The sequence below is a fragment of the Myotis daubentonii genome, chromosome 2 (assembly GCF_963259705.1).
Source record: "Myotis daubentonii chromosome 2, mMyoDau2.1, whole genome shotgun sequence".
Lineage (NCBI taxonomy): Eukaryota > Metazoa > Chordata > Mammalia > Chiroptera > Vespertilionidae > Myotis > Myotis daubentonii.
This window is the reverse complement of record NC_081841.1, coordinates 7,640,516-7,664,952: the sequence shown is the minus strand read 5'-3', so window position 1 is coordinate 7,664,952 and position 24,437 is coordinate 7,640,516. Positions and strand designations below refer to the sequence as shown.

The 24,437-nt window shown below is 54.2% G+C and overlaps 2 protein-coding genes across 2 annotated transcripts in view; both read left to right on the top strand.

The window, feature by feature from the left end:
• The first annotated feature begins 2,555 nt into the window (after positions 1 to 2,555).
• NOL12 (nucleolar protein 12) lies at positions 2,556 to 12,102 on the top strand. The gene is made up of 6 exons (XM_059681601.1): positions 2,556 to 2,714; positions 4,005 to 4,110; positions 4,379 to 4,427; positions 5,199 to 5,341; positions 6,979 to 7,076; positions 7,508 to 12,102. The coding sequence occupies exons 1-6, from the start codon at positions 2,632 to 2,634 to the stop codon at positions 7,671 to 7,673; spliced, it is 645 nt and encodes a 214-aa protein (XP_059537584.1). The 5' UTR covers positions 2,556 to 2,631; the 3' UTR covers positions 7,674 to 12,102.
• A 1,585-nt stretch (positions 12,103 to 13,687) lies between these two features.
• TRIOBP (TRIO and F-actin binding protein) overlaps positions 13,688 to 24,437 on the top strand; it is a 54,166-nt gene continuing 43,416 nt past the window's right edge. The window contains exons 1-4 of the mRNA XM_059681600.1: positions 13,688 to 13,855; positions 18,275 to 18,414; positions 19,722 to 19,914; positions 20,947 to 21,115. Of these exons, the coding sequence (XP_059537583.1) occupies positions 13,742 to 13,855; positions 18,275 to 18,414; positions 19,722 to 19,914; positions 20,947 to 21,115 (616 nt within the window). The 5' untranslated portion in view covers positions 13,688 to 13,741. The remainder of the gene's footprint in view (positions 13,856 to 18,274; positions 18,415 to 19,721; positions 19,915 to 20,946; positions 21,116 to 24,437) is intronic.

Genomic DNA, 24,437 nt, shown 5'->3' with positions numbered 1-24,437 from the left:
TTGCAAGGATTTGCTGAGATAATGTAGAGAATGTACAGTGCGTGGCACATAGGAAGGGCTCTGTAAATGTTGGTTTCCTTCACCTCTTTTTAATTTTTTATTTTTTATTTTTAATATATTTTATTGATTTTTTACAGAGAGGAAGGGAGAGAGAGAGTTAGAAACATCGATGAGAGAGAAACATCGATCAGCTGCCTCCTGCACGTCCCCCACTGGGGATGTGCCCACAACCCAGGTACATGCCCTTGACCGGAATCGAACCTGGGACCTTTCAGTCTGCAGGCTGACGCTCTATCCACCGAGCCAAACCGGTTTCGGCCACCTCTTTTTTAAAAAAATATTTTTTTTTTATGGATTTCAGAGAGGAAGGGAGAGGGAGAGAGATAGAAACATCAGTGATGAGAGAGAATCATTGATCAGTTGCCTCCTGCATGCCCCACACTGGGGATTGAGCCGCAACGTGGGCATGTGCCCTGACTGGGGGGAATTGAACCGTGACCTCCTGGCTCATAGGTCGACGCTCAACCACTGAAGCAGGCGGGCTGGGCTCTTCCCTTCTCTGTGTGCCTGGCATTCAACCGGCACTCAGAGTGCTTACTTGCTCTCTGGGATCCGTTCACTTATCCAAGGAGCGGGATGGGTCCTAAGAGTCTTTTATGCCTCTGGTATCCCCACTCTCAGCTGTTCTGGGGTCAGCACCGCTGGGAAGCACTCCACACCAGAGGAGCCAACCCCGAACTCCTGCAGTCTGTAGGACCACCCAGCACAGATGCATTGAGAATGTAGTGCTACCCTAAGAATAAAGGGGCCTTTCAAGGTGAGAGGCAAACAAGCATTTATTTGAGACCAGCAAGGATAGTTATTAAGGAATCATTAATTCAGGCAAAAGCCCAAACAATATTCTGATTAGGAGACAGAGGCAAGTGGTATTTATGAGACTGGGAAGGGGGACAATTACATCAGTCAATAGAAGGAAGGCATTTCTATTGGTGCAGATAACAACATAGTGATGTGAATGCTAAACAATGTTTTAAGTTTTCAGTCTAGTAGTCATCACTCCATGAGTCACGGTAACTGCTTTCTTATTATCTCTGCAAACAGCTCTTAGGGAAACAAGGTTGCTGAGGCCTGTCCAGGGTTACTTCGCCCTGTTTTTTACTTTTCAAAGATTTGAGGCATAAGGCAGCTCCCTCTGGGATGGCAGCTCTGGCTCCATTTTAAAGTGGCTCCATTTATATGATTGTTTACAGGGAGGTTCAGGCATGTAATCCCAGTTACGAAAACTCCCCTTCAGGTGTTGTTTTAGTGAATGCCTTAACATCCGCGCCTGCATTTCCAGTAGAGGATTAGTTATGACACCCCTACTCCATACTTGGGAAACTGAGGCATAGAGAGGGGAGACAGTTTGTGTGGCAAACATGTGGCATGATTAGATACGTATGTTACATAACTCATTTAGTCCTCACAATCATGTTCTCAAAGTTTGGTCCGAGGATCAGCAACATCAGCTGGTGAAGTGTTAGAAATGCAAATTCTGGGGGTCACTCCTGACCTGCTGAATCAGAAACTCTGGAGTGGGGCCAAGGGATCTGGGTTTCAGCATGCCCCGCCCCCTCCCCCAGGAGATTCTGGCGCACACCACAGTTGGAAAACCACTGCCTTACAATAACACTACAAAGTTCGCTATAATTATCCCCATTTTACAAACGGCAATTCAGGCACAGCAAAGGCAAGTGGTCCAGCACCCAGTTGTAATTGGGATACCAGGTTTCTAATCCAGGTAGTTTACTTCCAGAAACGTGATCTTGGAGAGCACCCCCAAGTGAACATCAGAATCAAAAGTAGGATCAGGCCCAGCTGGTGTGGCTCAGTGGTTGAGCATTCACTCATGAACCAGGAGGTCCGCAGGTTTGATTCTCCGTCAGAGTACCTGTCTGGGTTGCAGGCTCTATCCCCAGTAGGGGGTGTGCAAGAGGCAGCCCATCAATGATTCACTCTCATCATTGATGTTTCTCTCTCCCTCTCCCGTCCTTTCTGAAATCAATAAGAAATACTTAAAAAATAAAAATAAAAACACTTAGCCCTAGCCGGTTTGGCTCAGTGGATAGAGCGTCGGCCTGCGGACTGAAGGGTCCCAGGTTCGATTCCGGTCAAGGGCATGTACCTTGGTTGCGGGCACATCCCCAGTGGGGGGTGTGTAGGAGGCAGCTGATCGATGTTTCTCTCTCATTGATGTTTCTAGCTCTCTATCCCTCTCCCTTCCTCTCTGTAAAAAATCAATAAAATATATTTTTTAAAAAATAAAATAAAAACACTTAAAAGAAAAAAAAAAGTAGGATCAGAAATCTTTGGTTGATATAACGCCATCTAATAACTCCATATTGAGCACCTGCTCTGTGTCGGGTACCGTGCTTGTCTAGAAGGAATAGGGCTGGGAGTCGCTGGGCGGATTTTTGCTCGTTACACCCAGAAGGGAGGGGTGGGGAGACTGGCTGGGGCGGTCCCTTTAAGAGACCAGCTCTAGTGGATGGAACCTCGGAGCGTCGTTGCCAGGCGCGCCCGGAAGGCTGAGGACGCTACACCGGAAGTGTCTTAGGGGAGCGGGAGCCGCACCGCCCAGGCCTCACAGTTATGGGCCGCAACAAGAAGAAGAAGCGAGACGGCGACAACCGGCGGCCGCGGCTCGTTCTCAGCTTCGACGAGGAGAAGCGGCGGTGAGTGCTAAGCTGGGCCGCATCCCCTCCGGCTGCCGAGCAAAGCCTACGCCATCCCCGCGCCGCGCACGCTCACGCTCGGGCCCTTCCGGCCCCGCCCTCGCGGCGTGCTCCGCGGCTCCCCCGGGACGCTCTCGGGCCGAATGGAAGCGGCCGCTCTCGGCCCCCGGCCTGAGCAATGGAACCGCTCGCCCCGCCCTCCCTTCGCTCTTCTCCGCGCCCCAAACCTCCCAGCTTCTTAGAGCCGGGAGTTCGGGTTTCGGAGCAATGGCTGCGACCTCCCTAGCCCAGCCGGCCGCCCCGCATGCAGTGCCCTCAGATGTTGAAGATAAACGATAAATGAATGACACGCGTGGCTTAAGCTCATTTATTCGCTCACCAGACATGTACTCACGCCTACACGTGTGTGCCACCTTAGCATAGGGTAGTGGGTCATGGAAAAACCTAGTGTGGGGGCCCGGAATGGATGGGAATGGTGCCGTCGGTACTCCAGAGCCGGGAATGGGCTGAGCTCAGATAGATGGAGGGAGGGAAGCGCTGGGGCATCCACAGGCCCTGCACGGATGGAGGGGTCCGGCGGGCAAATGCCCTGGGGAGATGCGGTGTTGGTCCCGCAGAAAGTGCAGAGGTCCGAGTCAGGGTGGCCTGAAAGTCCTGCTGGAAGTGGCTCAATTCACCGGGGAATGGAATTGGGCAGCATAGGCGGGCCCGCCTGTTTGGGTTCAAAGGCCCGCAGCCCACGCCCATCACTGCCTCTGTTTCTTGAAGCTGGAAGCCCTGGAGGGTAGTGAGTAGAAAGAGGCACCATCTCCCTCTTTTCATACCTTCCCCTCTGTGACCTTGGGAAGTAACCCAGCCTCTCTGTGCCCCAGTGACCCCGTCTGTAAGACAGGGATTGGTACCCACGGCACAGGTAGTTGTGAGGATCACAGGCATGTTTTGGGAATGGGAATGGTGCCTGGCACACTGTGGGTGCAAATTATTTTTTTTATTTTTTTAAATATATATTTTATTGATTTTGTACAGAGAGGAAGGGAGAGGGATAGAGAGTTAGAAACATCGATGAGAGAGAAACATCGATCAGCTGCGTCCTGCACACCCCCTACTGGGGATGTGCCCACAACCAAGGTACATGCCCTTGACCGGAATCAAACCCGGGACCCTTCAGTCCGAAGGCCTATGCTCTCTCCACCGAGCCAAACCAGTTAGGACTGAGGGTGCACTTTAGCTGTTTTGGAGCGAGCCTTTATTCCTTGTATGTCCTGACGCTCCCCTGCCTCTTTCCGGTAGGGAGTACCTGACAGGCTTCCACAAGCGGAAGGTGGAGCGGAAAAAGGCAGCCATAGAGGAGATCAAGCAGCGGCTCAAGAAGGAGCAGAAGAAGCTCCGGGAGGAGGTGCAGAGGGGAGGGCGGGAGAGTCTCGCCCCAGGGGACCTGCAGCCTCGGATGCCTGAACGGGGCATCTGCGGGGGTGAGGGGAGGCGTGAGCAGGCCTGGGAAGCATTTGTACAGGTAGAGACACCGTGGGCCCAGGTCTGGGGAAGGTTTAGGATGGGATCTTCTAGTCTTTCACTCACTCACTCTGGAGGTGAGCAGTGCCCCTGCCTGAGGTGGGGTTGGACAGCCATCATACTCACTGTGTTCCCCTCCCTTTTGGTTTCAGCGCCACCAAGAATACCTGAAAATGCTGGCAGAGAGAGAGGAGGCACTGGGTAAGTCCCATCCTTGGCCTGACCTGGAGAATAGCCAACAGGCCTGGGTTTGTTAATCCCTTGGTGGGTGGGAGGATAGGGGTGCCGGGGGCTGCACGGAAGCTGACTTCCTTAACTCTGAGGGTCTTGGTGATGACCCCGGGGACAGGAGTGGTCCTTGGGTACCTCTGAATGTGAGTGGCTCAGAGACACGGAGGAGACCCTACCTCTTGGTAAACCGATTCTGAGCAGTCAGCCCAGGTTCTGAGACCTGGAGGGACTGGGGGTAGAGGGAAAGGGGCAGCAGCTCCTGGTGTCACACTGGGCTTGTCCTTGGTGGGAACCATGTGGTCTGAGGCTTTCCTGGAGCACAAAAGGAGGAATTGGATAACTTTTTTTTTTTTTTTTTAAATATATTTTATTGATTTTTTACAGAGAGGAAGGGAGAGAGATAGAGAGTTAGAAACATCGATGAGAGAGAAACATCGATCAGCCGCCTCCTGCACATCTCCTACTGGGGATGTGCCCGCAACCCAGGTACATGCCCTTGACCGGAATCGAACCCGGGACCCTTCAGTCCGCAGGCCAACGCTCTATCCACTGAGCCAAACCGGTTTTGGCGGAATTGGATAACTTATAGCATTTGTTGACAGGCCAGGCGCCGGAGCCAGTGACCTCCCAGCTACTCTCCTACAGAGTAGAAGGAGCATTGCACTCCAGGACTGGGAGGGGCTGGGGCCTGGTTACTTATGCCCTAGTGTTGAGGCTCAGTTCTGTGCTCACCCTGAACAGAGGAGGCGGACGAACTGGACCGGCTGGTGACGGCAAAGACAGAGTCAGTGCAGTATGACCACCCCAACCACACAGTCACCGTGACCACCATCAGTGACCTGGACCTCTCAGGGGCCCGGCTGCTCGGACTGCCCCCGTCTGATGTGAGTGTCACTCCCAGCCCTGGTCCATGTCATGGAGATTCCAGTGCAAAGGGTTCTTTCCCTCTGGGCCCGGCAGAACCCTGGAGTCTGGGGTTCACAGGCGAACTCCACCACTGAGCGGCTTGGGGAGCTTGGCTTCTCTTTGCTTTGCCTCTTCCTTTCATCAGTACATTGAGGCTCGCTAATGGTAGCACCTGCCTTGTGGGATTTCTGTGAGGTTAAAAGTGGAGAACCCATTAGAAGCACTTAAGATAGCTGTTTACTGTGGTCACTCCATTGCATGGTAAGCAGCAATAATAACACGGCACATCTGAGTGCACTGACAGTGAGTTTTCAACCTGTGAGTTATTAGCAGGTTTCTAAGAGCACTAAAAAAAAATAAAGGGGGGGCCCGAACCGGTTTGGCTCAGTGGATAGAGCATCGGCCTGTGGACTGAAAGGTCCCAGGTTCGATTCCGGTCAAGGGCATGTACCTGGGTTGCGGGCACTTCCCCAGTAGGGGGTGTGCAGGAGGCAGCTGATCGATGTTTCTCTCTCATCGATGTTTCTAACTCTCTATTCCTCTCCTTTCCTCTCTGTACAAAATCAATAAAATATATTTTTAAAAAAAGAAAGGAAGGAAGAAGTAGCCCTGGCCAGTGTAGTTCAGTTGGTTGGAGCGTTGTCCCATACACCAGAAGGTTGCCGATTTGATTCCAGGTCAAGGCACATACCTAGGCTGCAGGTTTGTTCCCAGTCGGGCAACCAGTTGATGTTTCTCACATCGATGTCTCTCTCTTTCTCTACCATCCTCTCTCTCTAAAATCAATAAACACATCCTCGGGTAAGAATTTAAAAAAAAAAAAGAATAGAATTATCATTGAATATCGGAAAGCATCTCAGTAAGTTAGTTTCAGTTAGAGTCTGTCTGTCTGGGTTGTGTAGGAATTTGTGTACATGTGTCTAGTAGGTCCTCAGGTGACGTCGGAGATCCGTCCCTGCAACACGACAAAACGTGATTTTCGTGGTAAGTTGGAACCCACCTACATAAGCACCTACGTCACTCACATGGAGCACATACACAGCAATAATGAAGTGAAACAGTCAAAAAATTTCAAAGAAAGAAAACAATTCCTGACCTTGTGGTAAATAAATAATAAAAAACATAAAGCACATACGTCAAAATGACGGAACTTTTTTTTTTAATAAATAAATGGGAGATGGCGACGTAACTACAAAACAACGTACGTCGAGTCCGACGTAACCCGAGGACTGTCTGTACAGTCACAGGTAAACCACATTTCCTATCAGGCTACAGTGTGCTTAAGTCCTGGAGCCACTGCCTTGCCACGTCTTATTATCCACCTTCTATTTTGTGCTCCATCTCCTGAAAGGTCTGATGCAAAGACAAGTTTTGTCTCCGTTTTAGAGTTCTTCCATCTGTGAGTGTTGCGTGCCCACTGGAAACTGAGGCAGCAGAGGACTCTGAAATACAGCTCTCCCTTGTGTAATTCCTGCTCCAGGGCATACAGAACCGTCCCTGAGCCCCAGCCCAGGCCTGGGAGGTGGCGAATCGCGCCCCCACTTGATAGAGCCACGATTGCCTGGCCTCCCAGTCCACTGCTCTCTGTGACGATCTTTGTCCTGTGCTTCTTTAGCAAGGGGCCGGGCCTGGGTCTGAGGAGGAGGTGTCGTCCATGGAGAAGCCGACCAAAGCCTTACCCAGGAAGTCCAGAGAGCCCCTGCTGTCCCAGCGGTGAGCCCGGCCTGTCCTCCTCTGAGCCTGCTCTGCGTGGCTGCCCGGGTGATCTGGCCTGCAGCGCCACCGCCCGCTGGCTCGGGGAGTGCTGTGGGTGGGGCAGGGATGGGGCCTCATGTGGTCCTCAGCTTCTCATTGTCCCCCATCCCCACTCCAAGATTGGCCGGCCCTGGAAGCCCTTTGTACCTGGGGTAAAGACCTTTCTCTCTCTGAGCTAAGGAGCTGGCCGCCCTCTGGGTCAGAGCAGGCTGCTTTTGGAATGGACTTGGTACTCCCGCTATCGTGGGCTTGTCCTGACTTCCCCTTCATGAGCTGGGCTGTCAGTCAACCCCCACACCACCTTCCTCTTAGGCCCTGTTCCCCAAGGTAAACACCACCTTCCTCTTACGCCCTGTTCCCCGAGCCTCACTGCCTGCCACCTCCCGCAGGATCTCCTCTCTCACGGCGTCACTGCATGCACACAACCGCAAAAAGGCCAAGAAGAAACATCCTCGACGAGCCCAGGACTCCACCAAGAAGCCCCCGAGTGCCACCCGTACCAGCAAGACCCAGCGCCGCCGGCTGACCGGCAAAGCCCGGCACAGCGGAGAGTGAGCCCGAGAACCAGGCCAGGCCCCAGCCTGGGCTGCAAGGATCTGTCCCACCTCTGCTTGGCTGTCCCCGTAACCCAGCCTGCACTGACACCCAGAAGAAGCGGGCAGCTGAGAACTGGCCTCCCTCAGGAGGAACCTTCTGAGCCACATTTGGAGCATCTTCCTAAATGTATACCCCACTGGGCCTTCTCAGATTTTTGAAACTGAGTGCACTGTGGTTTGTCCTTGGCCCCAGTGCCATGCACCAAGGGTAGGCTGCTGGGGTGGTGGGCATGGTCAGAGATTGGGTCCACCCTCACCCTCCAGCGCTTTTCCCTGTGGGTGTGAAGAGGCAGCGTCAGGTCTAGGCCCCCTGACCAGGGGTGCAGACCAGCGTAACCACTGCTGGAATCCAGAGTCCACCTGCTGCTCTGGAAAGCGGGCAGCTGGGGGGTGAGCAGTGCCAGGCTTGCCCTTTACTAGCTGAGACTTGCAGTCTGTCCCTTCTCCTTGGTCTTCGTCTCCTCAGCTGAAATTGAAATGGTGGGAGCAGATGACTCTTGGAGCATCCCCCACCCCCAAACAGGCAGCTTCTCAGGCTCCAGGAGTGAATAACCTTTTTAAAGAAAATGCATCTTGTCTGAAAGTGTGGCCCTTTGCGAGCAGACCCCTTGGGAGTCCAGCTGGTGTTCTACAAGGCTTCACACTCCTTCCAGGCCTTCAGACTTGGCCTCCGAGCTGATGAAAGCCGCCCTTGTTCCTGCTTGTTAGCGACCCCCTCACATGCTCTGCTGTTCCCCTGACCAAGCAGGTAGAGGAAGCCAGAGCACTGTCTGGAGCATCGTTGACTCCCCCCTAACCACTTACTGGTGATTCTGAGCTGGGGCACAGGGGTTTTGTGTTGCAAACACTAGGACTGAAAGGGGAGTGAGATGTGCTCTCATCCCCAGTGAAGTTCATGACTAGTGAGAGATGGTCACGGTGACAGGAGAGCTGTGATGGGAGCACAGCTGCAGGGTCTGTGGTCTTGGGATATAGGAGACGCCTGGAGGAGAGGGAGTTGAAGTCTGTGGGGCAGGCCTTCCCGCTACTCCTCCCAGGGAAGGCATTCCAGGAGCAGCTGCACCTCACCATTGGGCAGGCTCAGGAACAGTGGCTCTGTTAGGCTGCACCTGGGGGTGGGCAGGTGCTTTCCCATGTCGCCATCAACACCTCTCTGGTGATATCTGATGCAGTTCTGAAGGCCACACCTGGGCATGGGAACGCGCAGTTCAGGGCTTCTGGCCAGGAGGCCTCGTGACCGGCTTCTCGGCTCCTTCCACCCGCTCCTCTTGTTGCCTCTGGTTGTCCCCTCCTGTGCTTGGGTCAGGTGACTCAGTCCACGTGGTTGCCTCCGTCCAGGGCAGAGCCTGCTACCAGGCTCAGGGCTGTTCTGGTGCTCAACCCAAGATAGCGGAATGTGACCCCAGCCCTCACAGGCCCCGTGAGCAGGAACAGCTAGGCCTGGGGCATCAGGGGACGGCAGAGTGTGGATTTGAATATGGGCCCTGCCACTTGACCACTGTCTGAGCTCCTCACCCTGCTAACCTCCCTGGGTCTGTTCCCATGTGTTGGATGATAGGAGACACCTACCTCCTAGTGCTGCCCTAAGGCTAAAATGAGACCTGTGTGTGGACCAGTCCTCAGCACTGTGTTCTCCGATGCGCCTTCAGTGCATGTGCAGTTGCTGCTGACTGCTGAGGCATCTGACCTGGGTCTCTTCCCATCCCCAGTGACATGGGGTCATGTATAACTTGTACCTACAACGGGTGAAGTTGGTTAGTATTATCGCTCTTATGCGTGCCCCTGGTTCCTCCAGCAGACCCAGGACATTGAGGCCGTGGCTGTGCTGGTCCTAGTGTCAGCTGTGGTGCAGTCAACCCTCTGGAGAACTGGTCTCCCAGGAGCGCCTCTCGCCATGCCTACCTTTGGTTCTTTACTCCTGCTGCCCCCCATCTCCTGGGCCCTGTGGGTTGAGGCCTCTAGCAGCTTTGTCAAGTCATGAGTCTCTAAAGCGGTCAGTAAAAGCAAGCCTGGCCGCTTTGGATCACTACTGTGCAAGGTGACCACAGGCTGGAGCCAGCCCTGATGACCCTTCTAGAGACTCATGCCTTCCTGTCCCTGCTCCATTGGGCCACACTCCCCTGCATCTATGTTGCCTGCCAAGAACATGTGATTCTCCACCAGGCCTGTGGGCAAAGAGAGCTGGGATGAGCATTTCCACTTGGCTGAGAGGAAGCTGAGGCTCAGTGGGGTATAGCGGGAACAGAACCTATCCAGCTTCCTCAGATCTCTGAGGAGGGGTGTCCCAGCCACAGGAAATGGCATGAGCAAAAGTGGAGATAAGCAGAATTCAGAGAATACAAAGGGGGATGTGAGGCTGGGACTAAATGGTGATGCTTCCTTGGCTGCCACCACTACACCCTTAGCCCTGAGCCATTCCACAGAGGGGGGCAACCAGGCAGCTCCAGAGCTGGGAAGAGAGCTCAGCACAACCCACCAACCTGCCCCTGACTCTCCTCTCTCCCTTCTTTCCACTCCAACCTCTGCATCTGTCCTCTCAGCTGAAAACTCTCTTCCCAGGTCCTGCATGCTCACTGCCCCATCTTCTCCAGGTCTTCGCTCAAATGTCACCTTTCTCAGTGCGGCCTTCCCTGACCATGCCAGCCACGTCCACCCCCTCCCTGCTTCATTTTTCTCCTTTGTGCTCATCACCGGCCAGCACACTCCACATATTGCTTATCTATCTAGTTTGTGGTCTGTTTGTCTCCACTGAAGTATAAGCATTACGAAAGCAGGAGATTTGATCTTTTGCTCACTGATATATCCTCAGTACACACAACTGACAAAGGTAGGGGCTTCATAAGTATTTAATGAATTTGTCAGGAGGGCCACTGTGAGTTGGCTTCAAGTTTTACTGATGGGTGGGAGCTAGAGGGCTGGCATCATATCCGAGCTTCAAACTCAAACTGAGTGCCTACCCCACCGTAGGCTCAGAGAGGTCAAGGAACTTTCTCACAATCACACAGCCAGGGAGTGCCAGAGCCAGACATTGAACACAAGTCTCACTATTCCCTGTTTTGCTTACGGTAATTGGGACCAAGCAGAAAGCCCATTATTCTTGTTATGAAGCTGTATCTTCGCCTGTTCCATCCTGGGCCACAATGACCTGTTCAGAGGCTGTCTCTCCCACTGGGCAGTGGGCTCCTCGTCTCAGAATGAGCCACATTTTGTTCATGGTACCATCTCCCCAGTACCCAGCTCAGCATGCTAGGCCCGTACATATGGATGTCTGGATTGTGAGGATGCTCTGTGGACCACGGTAGAGGCAGACATCCAGGGCTTTAGTCATGCCTCTGCCACTGTGTGACACTGCAAAGTTAGTTAATTTCTCTGATCTTCAGTTGCTATGAAATGAAGATCTTTGTACTTAATCCTTCACATTGTTATGTCTTCATAACTGTGGAGATTTGGACCAGTAGCTGCCACATGGTGCAGAATAAAACTTAGCCTTTTAAATGTTTTTATTAATTTTAGAGAGAGAGAGGAAGGGGGGGAGAAAGAGAGAGAGAGAGAGAGAGAGAGAGAGAGAGAAACATCGATTGGTTGCTTCCTGCAAGCACTCACACCCTACCTGGGATCAAACTCACAACCTGGACATGTATGCTGACTGGGAAGTGAACGGGCGACCTTTCAGACCAACTGAGCCACACTGGCTAGAGCAAAATGTTAGACTTTTTATTTTGTTAAATGTGTTTTATTGATTTCAGAGAGGAAGAGAGAGAGAGATAGCAACATCAATGATGAGAGGATCATTGATAGCTGGGGTGATCGAGCCCACAACCCGGGACGGGAATCAAACCCAGGACCCTTCAGTCCCCAGGCTGACGCTTTATCACTGAGCCAAACCAGGCGGGGTGAAAATGTTAGACTTTTTAAAAGGTGAGAGCTGTGCATGTGAGTGAACGTCGCAGTAGTGGAAATGTGCAAATAGAGGTTGAAAACCCTTGGGTATTTAATTTTATCCTCACAGGTAATATTGCTAGCCCCATTTTATAAATTAGAAAACTGAGGCACAGAGAAGTTAAGACTCTAGCCCAAGGTCTAGGCAGAAACCAGGTTAGCGGACTGTAAGGGCAACGAACCAAAGGGGAAGATCAGAAGGAGCCATGGAGGATGCAGACCTGGTTGCTCAGGCTTAACGTGCAGTGGGTCCCGCGCTCAGAGGCATCTGGCACCGCCCGCCTCCGCCCCGCCCCTTGTCCTCGGATTGTCCAATCGCACAGTCTTCATGTAAATAAAGAACCTAGAGAGAGCCTATGAGAGGGCGGCAGAGGCGTGGTCTTCATCCTCCTCCCGGGCAATGTTCTGATTCATTGTTAAAATAAAGAGGCTGTGACCTCCGTGCCCAACCCTGGCACCCCCTTGTGCGTGGAAACTCGAGCCGAGGTTAGTTCTGCGCATTGGAAAGGGTGGAGGGGAGGAGGGTAAGCGGGAAAAGGTAGCGGAGTGAGGATATGGGGAGGGACTGGGGGACTGGCTGCATGGAGAGGTCTAGGGGTCCATTCTCCGGGTGGGGCATCCGTGTCCTCTGCAGGTTTTTCATTGTTATATCCGCATCTAAACTGCATTTCAGAGAAGGATTCTGCCGATTGGTTGCGGGTGGGGGAGGAGGAAGCGGGAGCAGTGAGGGGGACATGGAGTAGAGTCCTCCACATCCGCTCCCAGGGATGAGCAGCGGTCTCCATCCCAGGAGATACTCCTTTATGTGGTCAAACTGGGAAAGAACTGCCAGGCTGGGCGGGACCAAGTCCCTCCTGGTCTACCACTGGGAGCTGGGAGCAGCGATGCTGGGAGGAGAGCCCAGAGAGGATCAGAGACCCCACCCTCCTCCATAGACCTGCCCTGCTGCCTCCCAGGTCTGATGATGGAGAAGCCAAGAACCTTCGCCCTGGCTGCCCCAGCAGAGGACATGAAATTCCCCAGCTCTCGGGTGAGATTGGCAAGGAAGGCCTGATTCCCTGGGACACTGGAGGAAATTCTCCAGGTGAGGAAAGTACCGGGCAGTGACTTGGGGTGCCATAGGGGCAGGTGTGTTTGGGAATATGGATTCCTCTCGCCCCACCCCCTCCTGGGGCTCTGTGTGGGTTAGGAGGGCATCTTCAAGTCACTCTTCTGTTGGGGCTCCCTCCCCCCCCCCCCAAGGGCATGACAATGGAGCTCCCAGGGGCACAGAAGGGACAGCCACAGGCACAAGTCAGAACACCAGGGTTCCTCTTTGGCCAGGCTCTGCCACAAACTTGCTGTGTGACTTTAGGTTGTTACTTTTGTTCATGACTTTGTCCTCAACTCTGAAAAGACCTGGCTGGCCTTCTGCCTCCCAGTATTCCCCCAAAGGACCTGTGTGGGTTGGCAGGGTGATCCAGTGCCCTTCACTTCCACCTCCTTGTGTGTGTGTTTGGGGGAGGGTGGGGAGGTACACAGACCTGGGTTTGAATCCAGTTCAGCCACTGGGGCCTTGCAAGTTATGGAACCTCTGTGAGCCTTCCTTGCTTCATCTGAAACTGACATGAATTTTGTCCACAATGCAGGATAATTGTAAGGCACGGGCACTCCAACTTTGGGGTGCATGAGTGCCCTAGGAGACTTGTTTAAAATGCACACCCCTAGGCCTCACCTCCAGAGAGATTCTGAGTAGGCGGATCTGGGGGAGACCTGGGAATATGCATTTTATAAACAGCTCCACTGGGTCTAGCAGGGTCCTCGGAACACACTCAGAGCAACACTGCAGTAACGACTAGGAAGCACGTGTCAGGTGCTTGGCAGAGTGCCTGGCGCTTAGTAGGTGCTTAATGGGTGTTTGTTGAGTGAATACATGAACAGATGGATACATGGATGAATAACCTTATTTCCTTGGTCTTTGTCCAGGGGCAAGCTGGGCTGGGGTCCAGGTACACTACTGGCCAGTCACCTGGTCCTCGCCTCCCTGCTCCATTCTTCCCGGGCCCCACCAGTGGATTGCAGCAGCTGCCCTGGCCTGACTCACCCAGTATGGAGGGGGAGGCTGGGAATGCCTCCTGCGCACACTGTGAGGCCAGTGTGCTTGCCCAGAGCTGCTGTCAAAACTGCTTCCACCCTGAGGAGGCCTACAGAGCAAGGCACCAGGTGGGCTGGCGCTCCTGAGTGGTCGGGTGGTTTGGGATGGGGGCGTCCGTGACGGGCTGGGGCCTGACTGGGACACTCACTTGCAGTTGAACCCAGACACTGGCTTTCCTCCTGGGCAGAGCCTCAGTTTTTCCATCTGTTCAATGAAGTAGTGGGACCGTGTGAATGTTTCCCGAATGCCAGGCATTCTCCCAATTTTATGGGTTTGTGTTTTGGTTTTTTGCCATTACCTCATGTAATCTATTACATACCTTATTCTTTAAATCAACTCCCTTTTTCGACTTCCACTAAAGCAGAACTTTACACCACCACCACAAATAGAAAACTAGGACCATATCCTTTACATAAAAGGTTAAAAAGAAGGAAAGAGAAAGATAAAAAACAGAAGTGTCTTTAAATTCTAACTAGAGAATTTGTTGGCTAAAGGTTCTGAACCTGAGTCCTGCTGTCTGTTAAAAAGGGAGGTTGGGGGGGGCGGGGAAGGGGGGAGGTTGGCAGGTGCTAGAGAGATGTTCAAGATACCCCAGCAGCCACTGCAAAGGTTCTCCTTGAAGGTGTTGAAGGAGTGAAGCATTTTCTCACTTTGGGAACCATCTGGTCTTGGGTCAAGTCCCCGCACACATAAACCCAGAGCTCCCGGTACACACGCTATGAGAAGCGTGGGACCCTGAACCTCCATGGGCCCGTCAGCCTTGGTGCATCGTGGCCCTGTCATTCCCACAGGGTCCTGAGGCTCCTCTTAAGCCTGGCAGCCAGCACCATGCAGGGGGTTAGGCTCCGAAGTGGCCAATATCAGTGAGGCATTGTTCAGCTCTGGAGCCACACGGCCAGCGTTCCAGTGCCAGGTTTCCCCGCCGTGTGACCGTGGGTCATTTACCCTCTGGCTTCACTGTCCTAAAGAGAAAAGGCAGCAAGGCTCCTCACTCAGGGCCTCTGGCGCTGCTTAGCCGCAGTCACAGGTGGCTAATTCAATACGCCTTAGTTTCCCCTCCCTCCTTCCTGATCAGGCAAACCAACCCGGGAGATTCCTTTTTGCCCGTCCTGATACCTGTGGTAACAGCTCCCCTCCCCCCAAGTTCAGGGAACAGCGGCCGGAAAGCTCAGTGAGTCCATCTCCCATGCAAATCACCTTCTCCTAATGGGTGGGGAGATGGCAAGTCAGGAACAGGAGAAGAAATTTTCATTCAGACAGGTTTGGGTTCTAGGGCTAGTCCCCCACTTCCCGGCTAAGACGGGCCAGTTCACATGTTCACACATATTGAATAGGTGCTTCACGTGTGCCAGGCATGATGCTAGATGCTGGGGAAACTGATAAGTAACACAGACACAGTCCCTGGTTCATGGGGCTTGCAAACTAGCAGGAGACATGGAAACTAACTAATGGTGCCAAGGATTACGGTTGTGGTAAAGGTAGTAAGGAATAGCAAGTGGCATGAGGATCAATGATTGGTTTCTCCAAGGAAATGACCTTTCAGCTGCTTGGTAAAGGCTATGTGGGGACATTGGCCAGTGAAGGTAGGGGAAGAGGAGAGGAAGGGAACAGTAGGTGCAAAGGCCCTGAGGCAGAAAGGAGGAGGCACATTGGAGGATGGGGAGAGGCCACCAAGAGGGAGAGGCACAGGAACTCCAGGACAGTGTTGGAGAATGAGGTGGGGGCTGGTCTCTCTGGGCTTCCTGGGGCCTTGTAGACATGCTGACTTCCAACTTCTTCCTGAGAGGCATGGGAGCCACTGAAGATTTTAAATGGGAGTGATGTGATCAGATTTGCATTTTCCAAAGTCACTTTGACTGCAGGACAGAGAATGGAGTGCAGGGAGTGAGAGTAAATCAAGGTGACCAGTGAGGAAACGGTGTTACTCCTGCCAAAGATGATGGAGACTTTGAGATGGAGAGAAATGGACACATTTCAGAACTAATTGAACAGGGGAATCTAAAGGATTTGGTACCTGAGGCAGGTGGAGGGGTGAAATATGGCTGACTTCTAAGTTATTTCCTGAGGCAGGTACTTGGGATAGGAAATCCATTGGGAGTGGTTGGGGGCGGTGAGTGAGAGGTGCCTGTGGGCCACACTGTAGATGAGGGAAGTTACTGAGTTATGGAGCTGAGGAGCCAGACCTCAGTGGGAGATAAAGGCTCTCGAATCATCAGGATCTGACACTGATGAAAAGTCTTGCTCATGGATAGGTGGTTTCAAACCTGTAGAGTCACAAAATCTGTGTTTGAGAAGCATCCCCCAGCCTGGACGGGGCTGTGTGGGGCCCAGCTGGAGCCTTAGTTAACCTGGGCTCCAACTCTTCCCTGGGGGCCTGGAAAGATATCTCTTGCGGGTGGAAATAATTCTGACATCGTTACCTTGGAATATGCAGGAATGGCCCAGGCCCCTCCCCGAAGCTTGTTCTGGCTCCCCTGGGATCCCAGCTCTGGATCTGCCTCTACTCTGTTCTCAGCTGAGTCCCACAGGCCGGGGGAGGGCTTATCCCTGGAAATCACAGGGGCTGGAGCAGGCCACGGCCAGGTTCTGGAGGGAGGGAGGGAGCCTCGCTGGGAGGGTCGCGCTGTGTGCCAGGCACTGCACATCCCTTTTTAAAGTATTCCTATGTGTGTTTAACATTCTATCGATTCAACACTAATAAAATTCTCTTTCATCTTTATACGTTACCTATTATATTTAAGATGTACAAACTAGACAATGTTCTAAGCCCCTTACAAATATTAACTCCTTTCATTCTCACAGCACCCCTAGGAGGTGGGTCCTCTTATCATCCCGGTTTTATAGATGAGAAAACCAGGCTCAGAGAGGGGAAGCCACAGGCTGAGGTCACCTAGCTGGGAAGTGGAGGTGCCAGGATTGGGCTTGATGTCTGTCTGAGGCCAGAGCCTGTGCTGACCCGCCAGACAGGAAATCAGAGCCAGGGACTGGCTGCTGGGCTGCTCAAGTGGGCGATGGGTATGATGGGGGCTGGGGGTGAGAGCAGGAAGGAAGTGCCATGCCTGGCTGGGGTCTTATTGGGCTCAGCTGGGCTGGGACCCCTTGGCAATGCCCAGCAAGCTGCTCCCGCCTCATTCATGCTGCGAGGTCCCTGGGGTGGCCCAGGCGCCAGGCCGGGCTGTGGATCTGACACCTCCCGCTACGAGCTCTGATCAGAATCTGGCTCCAGGGCAGGGGGCGAAACTGAACCCAGACGGGCTCCTCTGGCTTGGATGGCATGGCAGACACCCTAGCCCCACTCCTTGGCCTTGCCCAGGACCTGCCAGGGGCCACCTTCTTGGAACCCAGAGAGTCTGTGCCCACCCCGGGGTTGTGTCCAAGCTGTGGCCTCAGCCCTGAGCTCTGGGCTCCAGGGTCCCCAGGGAGCCCAGGCCCAGGCCCCCGCCCTGCCAGCTCTCAGGTGAGCTGTGGGGATCAGGTTCCTGTGGTTTCATGTCCTGCATTGTTCTTGGCTGGGCCCCGGCTTATGAAACAGTAATGAGGGGCCCCTGCTCCCGCAGCCGGCCCCTCTAAGGTTTCTGCTGCCTCGGCCGCCGCCGCCACGGCCCAGAGTCGGGGCCTGGGAGGGCCGCAGCGTGGGGGCCTGAGCCGGAGCCCCCCGGGGACGAGGGTGCTGACAGCCGCCAGCCGCCACCGCCGGAGCCCGCCGTCCAGGTAACCCGAGAGGAGGCGGGGTGCAGGGTGCTGTGGCCGCTGTCTCCCACCACCAGGGGAGGGCCCTGCCACCCCAGGAGGTGGGGAGGAATGGGGGGGCCTTCCCGGAGGTGAGCAGCCGTTCCCCCTGGGTGAGCCCAGCACCAGCCTTCACAGGTGTGGCCTCAGTGAGGGCGGAGGGAGAGAGAAGCCAGCAGTCAGCTCAGGGCCTCGCCTCCACCCTGGGGCCCCCTGCCCTCCTGTGGGCAAATCTCTCCGATGAGGCCTTCTTTCCCCATCTCCTCCCTCAGACAGCCTCTTCCTCCCTCCCTCTGCAGGCTGGTTTAACCCTTCTTCCCCACCCGCCTTCCTCCTCCTTTCCAGCTACAGAAAGCTCTTTGGTCCCTTCTGTGCACGTCATGTCCCCAGGCACACACACCTACATATGTGCCAACACATATAAAGGAACTTGCATGCACTTATGCAAACATGCACTAGTGTACCCCCCGGCCTTGCATACACATGCATGCACATGTGCACAACTGCACACACACAGGCCTTTACACGCCCACATACCTGTACACACGTGTGCATGCACACACTGTACCTCGGTCTGCCCTCAGCCTGGATCCCCAGGGGCGCTTCCAGCCTGATGGACAGCTCTCCTGAGAAGTCTGAGATCCTAGGAGGAGATGCCTGGAGACTTCCACACCGCCTGGTGGGGGGAGGGGCCGCGCAGGGGGAGGGGAGCCCCCACGTGGGCCATGAGGTGCCTCCTCTCTGCAACTCTGTCCCAGGAGCCCGGGAGCCCTCCAGGTGCGGAGGCACCCTACTGCGACCTGCCCCGCCGCCCGCCTGCATCTGAGGACCTGCACAGAGCCTCAACCTCTGGGTGCCAGTCTGTGGTGGGCCTCGGCCTTGGGCCAGAGTCCGAGAGGTGGGTAGAGCTCCAGGGCCTGGGGAGGGGCTCCCTGGGGTAGCCCTCACTTACCCCACCCCACACCCCTTCACAATGGCAGCGTCTGTCTATGGTGGCTGCTAGCGTGGGTCACATGGTCAGTCCATACAGCTGGGCACACAGGCATGTTCCTGGGGCCCTAGCTCAGCTTTATTCCAGGATGCAGAGCACCCACGCACCCACCCTGCTCTGGGCATGGCTCACAGCCTGCTTACATTTCCTTGTTCTCTTTGCACAGCTTTAAAAAATTAAACAGGTTTACCACCCACCTGTCTGACTGTGCATGGCTCCAGGCTCTGGGATTCCCTCCACCCCCATCCTGAGCTGCACTGAAGTCCCTTCGGGGCCGAGGGGCTTTGGGAGGGCAAGGCTGAGGGTCTAGACGCCTGGGGTCCTGTTTCTGCTTCATCCCTGTTGGGCTGTGGGACCTTGAACAAGTTATTCCCTCGCTCTGTGCCTCAGTTTCCCCATTTGAAAAATAAGAAGAATTGAACCAAACCAGCATTGCTTTGGGAACATGTGTTCCTCACAGGTAGACATTTCTTAAAAAACCAAAACCTCTGCCATCAAATAGTTTCAGAAAGCCTGAGATCCACAGAGTTGGATGTCTTTCTTGCAGGACTTGTCAAAGCCTGTAGTTTGCAGACATGCACTGTGCTTCTGAAGGGGGGAGGTAGACGTGTGTAGTATGTCCCAAAGTTATTTGACTGCAGGCCTCTTTCTTGGGGGTCAGCACCCCTTCCCATCTTGTAGGCCAATCCGTGGGCCACTCCTTGGGGATACTGCCAGCTCTAAGCCTGCTAAGGCCCGTGGCCACCCTCGCTGGCTTCCCCTAGGCAGGGCTTTCTCTGCAGCGCCCTCCCTTGGCATCCAGACTGGTGCCCCTACCACTGCCCCTGGAGCTCTGCTGCCTCCCAGAGCCCCCCGTTAGCGCAGCACAGATATGTCTGGGCTTCCTGAGCTTGGGTCCCCACTGCTGCTTGTGACAGAGGGTCGAGGCTGGCGCCACAGCCCTGGTTCACAGTGCAGCGCTGCCCTTTTCTAGTTCTGTGATCTTGGCCAGTCCTGGGCCTCTCTGAGCCTCAGTTTCTTCATCTGTAAAATGGGAATCATTACACTCATTTCAAAGAGAGGCTGTTGTAGCTAAGCCAGGCAGACATAGAGAGCCCTGGTGTCAGCTCCCTCTTCCCCTGTAACGTGAGGTGTGTGTGTACCTGGATGGGGGTGTTACTTCTTAATTCCCATAACTTTTGGGGACAAAGTCATGTGTCTGTCTCCTCTCTCAGGAGGCCGGCGACAGGGCTCCCTGCAGAGGGCCCGTCAGCCACCCCCAGGAGCAGGAGCTGGGACTCCGAGGCAGTGCCCTATCTGGAGGGCCCAGCCTCCTCCCTGTGCAGCTTCGACGAGGGCCCCGACTCTGGCACCAGCTCCAGCCCTGACTGTGACGCCCCTGATGATACCAGCAACTCGTCCTCTGTGGTGAGCTGGGGGCGGGAGGCTGAGGGCACGAACAGATCACCCCTCTGTGCCAGCCCCAAACTCCCAGAGGAGGGCTGGGCCTCACACCAGGGACCTGTGCCAAGGGCCCCTGGAGGCCTAGTGCGTCAGGCTGCCCCGACCACCCCACCTGGGAGAGGTAGGGGCCGGTGCAGGAGGGCCGGGCTCTGCCTATGAAATAATGGAGGAAGGAGTTTTGGTTGATGGGCGCTCCATGTGAATCACCAATGGGCTCAGGTTGCCAAAAACTCTCAGGTCACAGGTCACAGAGGGCCAGGAGGTTGGGTGTTTTGTCCAGAGCAAGGATGGGGTTGGTCCTGGCCCTGCCTTGGTTACACACCACTGCACCCTATGACCAGCACTGGCAGAGGACAGAGGGAAGGGAGTAGGCTGGGGGTGGGGTGGGTGCTGGGCAGAGCTGGGCCATTTCCCTGAGAGAAGAAGGGAATCAGGAACTTCCTGGGCATTCACCCCTCAGAGGGCCGCCCCGGGTAGAAGAGGCAGACTGTCTGTGAGACCTCCAGGAGGACGTGACAGGGAAGTGATGAGGCGGCCAGCATGGGCTCAGGAAGGCTCACCACCTGCTTTATGGCCCTGTTTGGGGGCAAGAAAACTGAGACTCAGAGAAGGGAAGCAATGTAGTGGAAGCCGTACATCTGGGAAATGGCAGGGCGAGGCTTTGAAACGACTTCTCTCCGGATCATGGGGTTGTCTCTGGGGCGGGGACTGCTATGCCAAGGCCCTCCTGCCACATGGTGTCCCCTGGGTTCAAGTCCCCTCCCACGTAAACCATTTCCCAGCTGTGTGATTCGGGCAAGTTCTTGGCTCCACAGGCTGCCTCCCTCAGGAGTTGATTCCAGATGAGTTGAGTTGACACCTAAGAGCCCAGCATAGTGGTGGGTATACAGTAGGTGCCCTTTCAATGCCAGGTCCTTTCCTTCCTTCTACCCATCTCATGCTGGGGGTCTCTCTTCTTAACCTCCAAGCACGCTTTCTCCTCTCCTTCCCTGGCAGGACTGGGACGTTGTCAAAAGGCAGGAGGAGGCCCCCGGCGGGGACGAGATCACCGAGATGATCCCTCGGAAGCTGCAGGGGGGGTCAAGAGCTGACAGCACCCAAAGGGCTCCGTCCGTCCTCACCCGGTCCCCTGTGGGAGGAGACACTGCGAGCCAACGGAAGGAGGGTGAGTCCTTCTGCCGGACCAGGTTGGTTCCTGTGACTGGATGGAGTGATTGCCAGGGGCCATCTTGGTCCCTGGGCACGTCTCACTTTGCTGGCTCAAGTCCTAATAATAGTAACAGTCTCATCTAATGATGGAGCAGGCATGCGTCCATGCAACCTGCTTTATACACATCTCCCGCAATTGGTGGGCTAGGATCTTCAGGTTGCAAGCGACAAAGTAGCTGAGTAAAAAGTCGAGGGGGAGCCTGACCAGCATGGCTCAGTGATTGAGTGTTGACCTACGAATCAGGAGGTCATATTTCAAGTTTCCGGTTTTGGGCTCAATCCCCAGTGTGGGGCATGCAGGAGGCAGCCGATCAATGATTCTGTCTCATCATTGATGTTTCTATCTCTCTCCCTCTTCCTTTCTCTCTGAAATCAATTAAAAAATAGATTTTTAAAAAAAAAAGTCTAGGGGGAGATGACTTCAGGCATAGCTGGATCCAGGTGCAAACAGTATCAGAAATCCGGCCTCTGCTCCGCTTTCTTCTGTGGTGGCTTCATTCTCAGCCAGACCCTCCCCCATAGTGACATGATGAGCAGCAGCAGTGCCAGGCTGTATCCTACTTGCTTATCAACTTCCACAAACAGAAGGTACAATCTTCCCAACAGATGTAGCTAAAGTCCTAGGAAGGCTTCTCCAGGGGACCCAGCTTGGGTCATGTGCACAGTCAGGGGATCAGGGGTAGGGTCAGCCCCCTGCACAAACCTATGGCTTGAGAGTGGGGAAGAGGGGATGGCCCAAAGGAAGTCAGGGTGGTGTTCCCAAGGGAAGGGGCAAGGCTGCTGGTCAGGCCAAGCCCAGAGTGTCACGTGAGGCTGGCTCCCACAGCTCGGGCCCTCCCATCACTGCTGCACTGTGTTGCTCCTGATCTGCATTTCCAGCATCGTCAGGGTTCGGGGATATGGGCCTGAGCATCCAGGTCCTACCCTGGTGGGCAGGCCTGGCTTCCTATGGCTCCTGCAGCATCCAATCATCAAACATGCCAGTGCTAACTATGCACAAACCTGGTACCAGACAGTGGGTGTTCAGGAGGAATTACCCGGTCCCTGCCCAGACAGCTTGTCCCCCCGTACAGCAGCCCAGGACGGAGGAGGAGCAGAAGCGCGTGCCCTGCTGTGAGCAAAGGGCTGTGTGGGAAGTGGGGGCAGAGGACAAAGAGCTTCCTTCCAGCCAGCGAGGGATCACAGAGGAGTGGCTCCTGGACGTGGTGCTCTGGCGGAGGAAACAGCCTGGCCACGGCTGGGAGGTGTGAATGGGGAGCTCTGGAAGGTGCAGCTAGAGCACAGTTGCTCAGACCACCCTGGGCCAAGGAGTTTGGACTCACTTCTCTAAGGAGTAGGGAGCCATGGGAGGATTTGGAGGAGAGGAGTGATATGTTTGGACCTGTGCCTAAAGAAATTCACCAGGGCGAAGTGTGAAGGATGGAGTGGAGCAGGATGAGGCTGAGAAACCAGTAAAGGAACTGTTGCAGCCACTGTAGTGATAACTGATTCAGGCAGGAATCACCGGCTGATGCTAAATTTCTGGGTGAAAGATATTCACCCAGGATATTCACACGATCTCAAAGTATCACCCCTCAGATTACACATCGATTACAGAGGGAAAAGGCACCCTTAGGGTGGGAACATCTGGCAGATCTTCCTTAACCAAGTGGCCGCTCAGCATCCCAGCGGGGGCAAAGTGGCGTCAGGTGCCCCCATGTGATGCACGGGGGGTGGGGGGGCGGTCACAGCATCCTTTCCAAGTCTTCTGGCTGAAAATGCACCGCCTGCATCTGGTCCCACCAAAATATCAGACAAACCCAAATTGAGGGACTGTTTGCAAAATAACTGGCAGGACTCTTCAAAAAAAATTTTTTTTAATGATTGATTTGAGAGAGAGAGAGAGAGAGAGAGAGAGAGAGAGAGAGAGAGAGAAACATCATCGGTTGCCTCCCATATGCTCCCCGACCAAGAGTAGAGCTCGAAACCTTTTGGTCCATGGGACGACACTTCAACCAGCTGAGCCACCCGGCCAGGGCTGACAGGACTGTATGAAAGACGAAAAAGGCCTGGGCAACTATTCTCGAATAAAAGAGGCTACAGAGGCAGAGAAGCAAATGCCATGTGGGATCCTGGAGTGGAGCAAGGATGGGAAAAGTTATAACTCTGGAAGACATTATTGTGACAGCCAGGGAATTTGAATATGAAGTGTATGTTAGATAACGGTTTCGGACCCACGCTGTATCTCCTGAGTGCGGTGACGGGAGGAAATGGTCCTCGTTCATAGGAGATGCATTAGGAGAGCATAGCGGGTGAAGTGTCATGAGGTCTTCAACTCTCACATGTTCAACAAGATAGATGATAGGAAGACAGAGAGACAGACACAGGTAGATGACAGGTAGGTAGGTAGGCAGATGTGAGGATAAAGCAGATGAGACAAACTGTTAACAGCTGGTCACTCTGGGTGAAGAATTGCTCTCTGGGTGATGGACGCACCATTCCTGTAACCCCTCTGTAGCCCCTTGCAATTGTCCAGGGGAGAGATGGAGAAAACTGAATTAGGGCGGTGGCTGTGGGTGAGGAGCGGATAGAGAAGGAGAGAGGTTTAGGAGGTGGACTTGATGGGACTGGGGACAGGAGAACACACGGTCCCAGCTGCTGGTCTGGGTGTCTGTGTGGGCGGCAATGCCTTTCACTGACCGTGGAGAACTGGGGAGGAGGTGCAAGCAGTGTGGGCCGAGGTGGATCCAGAGCCTGGGAAGAGGTGTAGATTCAGGGAAGAGGTGTAGATTCAGGGAAGAGGTGTAGATTCAGGGAAGAGGTGTAGATTCAGGGAGGAGGTGTAGATTCAGGGAAGAGGTGTAGATTCAGGGAAGAGGTGTAGATTCAGGGAGGAGGTGTAGATTCAGGGAGGAGGTGTAGATTCAGGGAGGAGGTGTAGATTCAGGGAGGAGGTGTAGATTCGGGGAAGAGGTGTAGAGCCAGTTGCTCAGTGATGGGTCAGGACCATTCTCTGGCTACTCCTCTGCTGATGCCTCTTCCTCCGCTTGACCTTCAAATATGGATGCCCCAAAGCCTGGTCCTGGGCTCCCTTCTCTCCTCTCTCTGACAACTTGACAACACCTGGCTGTCCACGCTATCTGGGAAAATCGTCATCTCCTGGGTTCACACCTCTGGCCTTGATCTCTCCCCTGACCTCTATCTAGTTCATTGTACAACTGACCTCTTCACTGGGTGTAGGATAGCACCTCACACTCAACACAGCTTCTTCATTTCACTCATTCGATAAGTATTTATCA